Source organism: Trachurus japonicus, chromosome 4, assembly GCF_045865225.1.
Source record: "Trachurus japonicus isolate A0001 chromosome 4, Traja_1.0".
NCBI classification, from domain to species: domain Eukaryota; kingdom Metazoa; phylum Chordata; class Actinopteri; order Carangiformes; family Carangidae; genus Trachurus; species Trachurus japonicus.
In genome coordinates, this window is record NC_140910.1 from 873,048 (window position 1) to 877,396 (window position 4,349).

The 4,349-nt window shown below is 46.2% G+C and overlaps 1 protein-coding gene across 1 annotated transcript; it reads left to right on the forward strand.

Annotated features, from left to right (window-relative positions):
• The first annotated feature begins 1,386 nt into the window (after window positions 1–1,386).
• On the forward strand, window positions 1,387–3,524 carry jun (Jun proto-oncogene, AP-1 transcription factor subunit). The gene has a single exon (XM_085773199.1). It carries the CDS (start codon window positions 1,808–1,810, stop codon window positions 2,792–2,794), a length of 987 nt encoding a protein of 328 aa, XP_085629325.1. The 5' UTR covers window positions 1,387–1,807; the 3' UTR covers window positions 2,795–3,524.
• The last annotated feature ends 825 nt before the right edge of the window (window positions 3,525–4,349 follow it).

Genomic DNA, 4,349 nt, shown 5'->3' on the forward strand with positions numbered 1-4,349 from the left:
CCAATTAGATCAGGTCATATCCAACTTTATTGATTGCCACCGTCTGACTTATACAACAGTACATAAAGACAGTATTAGAAGCCATAAAAAGTCAGACTGTGGTGGTTTTTTATCATCTGGTTCATCCTCCTTAGGTGCCTTCCTGAGCCAGCCAGCGCCAAGGGACTGATTTACTTGTCACACAGGGGGGACATATTTAGATGTGGTGTGCTGGAGATAGTGGGCAGTAAAGCCGGCAGGGCAGAAGATGACCCAGACAGTGGGAGTGTGGAAGAGTGGAGAACGTGTGAGGCACACCCGTTAACCTCCTGCCATTAAACCAGCAGTGATTTCTGACCAAGGGCCAGGGGACAATGGACTGCACAACACTAATTACACACCCTGACATGGATAATAGGAAATGTACTTGCTCTTTATGAGGACGAACAGTGAGTGTGTAGATCCATCTTTAGCAATTTGTAGTTGCAGCAATAATAAAAAGGTCTCAAAAGTAGCTCTGCAGATGTGTGGTCTTTAGAGCTGTAAAAGCAGAGGCCCTATAAAAATCTGTCTCCTAATGACTGACTTAACGCTCAGGTGGTTTTAAATCTTACCATGACTCAATGAGATGGACTTGGCACCACACTTCAGGTAAATAACAGACCTGCATGTCTGCAAGTAAATATGTCTGTGTTTGTATTAACCTGCCCAGGTGCCAAAATTTAACTCTCTTAGCATACACAGTGTATTCACAACTAAATATGAGGAGAGTTTAGTGTGTAGGCTATGTAGGCTATAGGCAATTCATGTGAGACCACCAACCGAGTCCACCACAATATCCCACAACAAGAAGTAAATGAAAACATTAAGACTTTACACCATAAGTGCACTGCAGGTGGAAAAATATAGAAAATGTTTTCATTTTCACTTTGTGCTAAACTTCTCCAATGTAAATATTTGGAATAGGATAGGTCATGATATGAGATTGACAGGGCTCTTAGAGATGTCTCAGCAATAGCCTGCTTCCTACAATACTTTATGGGTTAAAACGAAATTTTTTAGTGTGCACAAAAAGTTTATAGAAATATAAAAAATGTAATTCATAATAATGAAATAACATAAGGTTCCATTTGTTTCCCAACAAATAGAGCATCATACAACAAGCGGTCCCGCCACGAACAGTGAAGCGGGTAACCAGATATTCAAAAACAATACGTCATCCCACAATGCACCGCGTTTACGCTCTCCTTACAGCATTACCTCATCCCACAATCCACCGCGAGATTAAGAACCTTCTGGGTGGTCGTCTAAGCAAGGGGCCGGGCCCTTATCTGAGGAGCGGGCCCCGCCCCGCGACACGCCCTCTGGCCAATGGGAGAGCCCCGTCATGACATCATGGCTATTTTTAGAGAGGCAGCGGCAGCAGATAAGGTTTGCCTCCACGCTGGACCGCTCAGAGTATACACATCCAGGCCGAGGAGGCAGCACAGACACAGAGAGAGAGAAGTTAGAGCCACTCGGCACTTTTCATTCACGGACTCACTAAAGTGTGGGTGCTTTGGCAAAAACGTTGTAAACTCTTTACAACTCAGCACTGAACTATCGCTCGTCGCCGGCTGAAAGAAGTAAGTCCTGATTCCTGTGTCAAGAACAGTGCGCACTGACAGTTTGGAAGTTTACGCAGAGAGAGGACGTTTGGAAACCAGTGTTTTTCCTTCTTTCTTTCTTTTTTTTTAACTCACCTGATAAACCAGGAAGAAGAGAAGGGGAGACGAACTGTTGTTTTGTAGAAGACTTTAGAGCTACATTTGTTCTTGGGTTCTCTTCTATGTATACCAAGATGGAAACTACTTTCTATGACGACTCACTCAACGCTTTCTCCCAGCACGATAACGCCGGCTACGGATACAGCAACAACCCCAAAGCGCTGAAACACAACATGACACTGAACCTGTCCGACCCCACGGGCACCCTGAAACCTCACCTGCGGGCTAAAGCCGGTGACATCCTCACCTCCCCCGACGTGGGCTTGCTTAAGTTGGCTTCCCCGGAGCTGGAGCGGCTCATCATCCAGTCCAGCAACGGACTCATCACCACCACCCCGACCCCGACTCAGTTCCTGTGCCCCAAGAATGTCACCGACGAGCAGGAGGGCTTCGCGGAGGGGTTCGTCCGAGCGCTGGCCGAGCTGCACCACCAACACATGCCCGCTCCGGCCAACGTGAGTGTCACCTCGGCCCCTCAGACCAGTGTCAACACCGCGCTGCCTCCCGTGTCGTCTGTCGCCGGTGCCACTGTTTACAACGCCAACTCCGCCATACGCTCCGACTCGCCGGTGTATGAGGACTTGAACACGTTCAACCCGGCCATAAGCACGGTGTCGGCTCCGAGCTACACCACCTCAGCCCCGACCATGTCCTTCTCCGCCACCGCGCCTCAGCTTCCAGTCTACGGCCAGGCTTCCTCCGCGCAGCTGCCGCGGCTCACGGCGCTCAAAGAGGAGCCCCAGACCGTGCCCGAGATGCCGGGAGAGACCCCTCCCCTCTCTCCAATCGACATGGAGAGTCAGGAGCGCATCAAGGCCGAGAGGAAGAGGATGAGGAACCGCATCGCTGCCTCCAAGTGCCGGAAGAGGAAGCTGGAGCGGATCTCGAGGCTGGAGGACAAAGTGAAGACCCTCAAGTCCCAGAACTCGGAGCTCGCGTCCACCGCCAACATGCTGCGCGAGCAGGTGGCCCAGCTGAAGCAGAAGGTGATGAACCACGTCAACAGCGGCTGCCAGCTCATGTTGACGCAGCAGCTCCAGACCTTCTGAAGCGGCCAAGAGAAGACAGACTGTTGTTAGTTGATCGAAAACGGACGCTTCCTGTGATAGTGAGTGGTTGTGTCTCCCGAAATGGTGACGGCATTTTAGGGATGATGTGGCGCGACACTGGCAGGACCGGGAGCCGCACTAAAGTTCCTGAGTGCCACGCGCTCCCCGGTGGCGCGTCCCAGAGAGGGAGCTCGGGACAGGAACAGTAGCCATGAACTAGAGGGGGGGCATGGCAACAAGCAGGATACCTTTCTGTTTCTGTTTCGTGCTGATTTTTTACAGAACTGGACTGGACAGAAGTTTTCTTGATTTACACCCAGCTCTGCATGGGTCTTCTCATGACCATCCAAGAAGAAATTCAGTATTAGAGGATTTAAGAATCTGCAATAGAGACTTTTCTTGCTGTAGCCATAATGGCCTCAAACATGGGCGTGTTGGCCAACTCTAAACGGCTGAAAAGTTGTAACTAAAGCTGCCTGACTTCTGAGTTACAGTACAATGTACTTTTTTCTTAATTGTAAGAAATTATGTTAGAAAAGCTTCAAGATTTACTTGTTTTTTTCTAAAGTTGTTTAATGGGGTTTCACTCATTGTTATATGTATATAAGATCAACTTGGAGTACTTATGTTTACCATTTGTAATAAAAATACTGTATAACTTTTTATGTTCTGTTTTCTGAGCACTTCAGAAACTAATCAATATTTAAGAAAATAAACCAGATAAAATGAAGCAACATTGCCTCTGTGTTCTTGTAAGTGTGTGACAGGTTTTTTTTAAATGGGTGTGCCATGTCAGGAGCTCAAACAATAAAACATGTTGCAACATGTTGCAAGAGCTGTGAGTTCCCTGTAGCCCAAGATAAATTCCATTAGTGCTGGTATTGATCCAGGCTAAGTGATTGTGGTGCAACTGACAAACCAGGCTCTCTTACTGATTGAAGGTAATTCTGCAAATTAGGATTTAGAGCCTAATTTTACCACTTTGTAGCCTACCACAGCACACTGGTAGGTATGACAGTATAAACACTGTAACAATACCATTTGTAAATGTAATGACAGGAAGACAAGTAAAGTGTCACTGATTTGTACAAAAAGGGGAAATCAGAGGTCGTTCCTCTGTGTTATTTCATCAGTACTTCATGTCCCATTGTAAATAAAGACAGTCAGCATGGGAACACCTCTGTTAACAAACTCAATCTGACGTAGGCTAATATTATTAAGTGAGCAGATGTAGACTACTTCATCAATAAGACATTACCAGGTAATAACTCAACAAAAGGCAAAACTGCCACAATGGGAGACTATATTCTGAACACACTCTATAGTTATTATGATCAGAGGACCTTTCACTGAGTGTGATGTAAATTCTTCAGAAAACAAATGTGCCCGAAATAAAGAAACAATAATCCAGGTGTAAACACAAGAAGTTCAAAAGAAGATAATCCATTATCTTTGTCAACATTAATGTCAGGTATTCAGATACAGTTTCAGTTACAAGCACACTTGATCAAATATTATGTAGGAAAAACAGCTTGGGTTGATACAACTGAAAGTA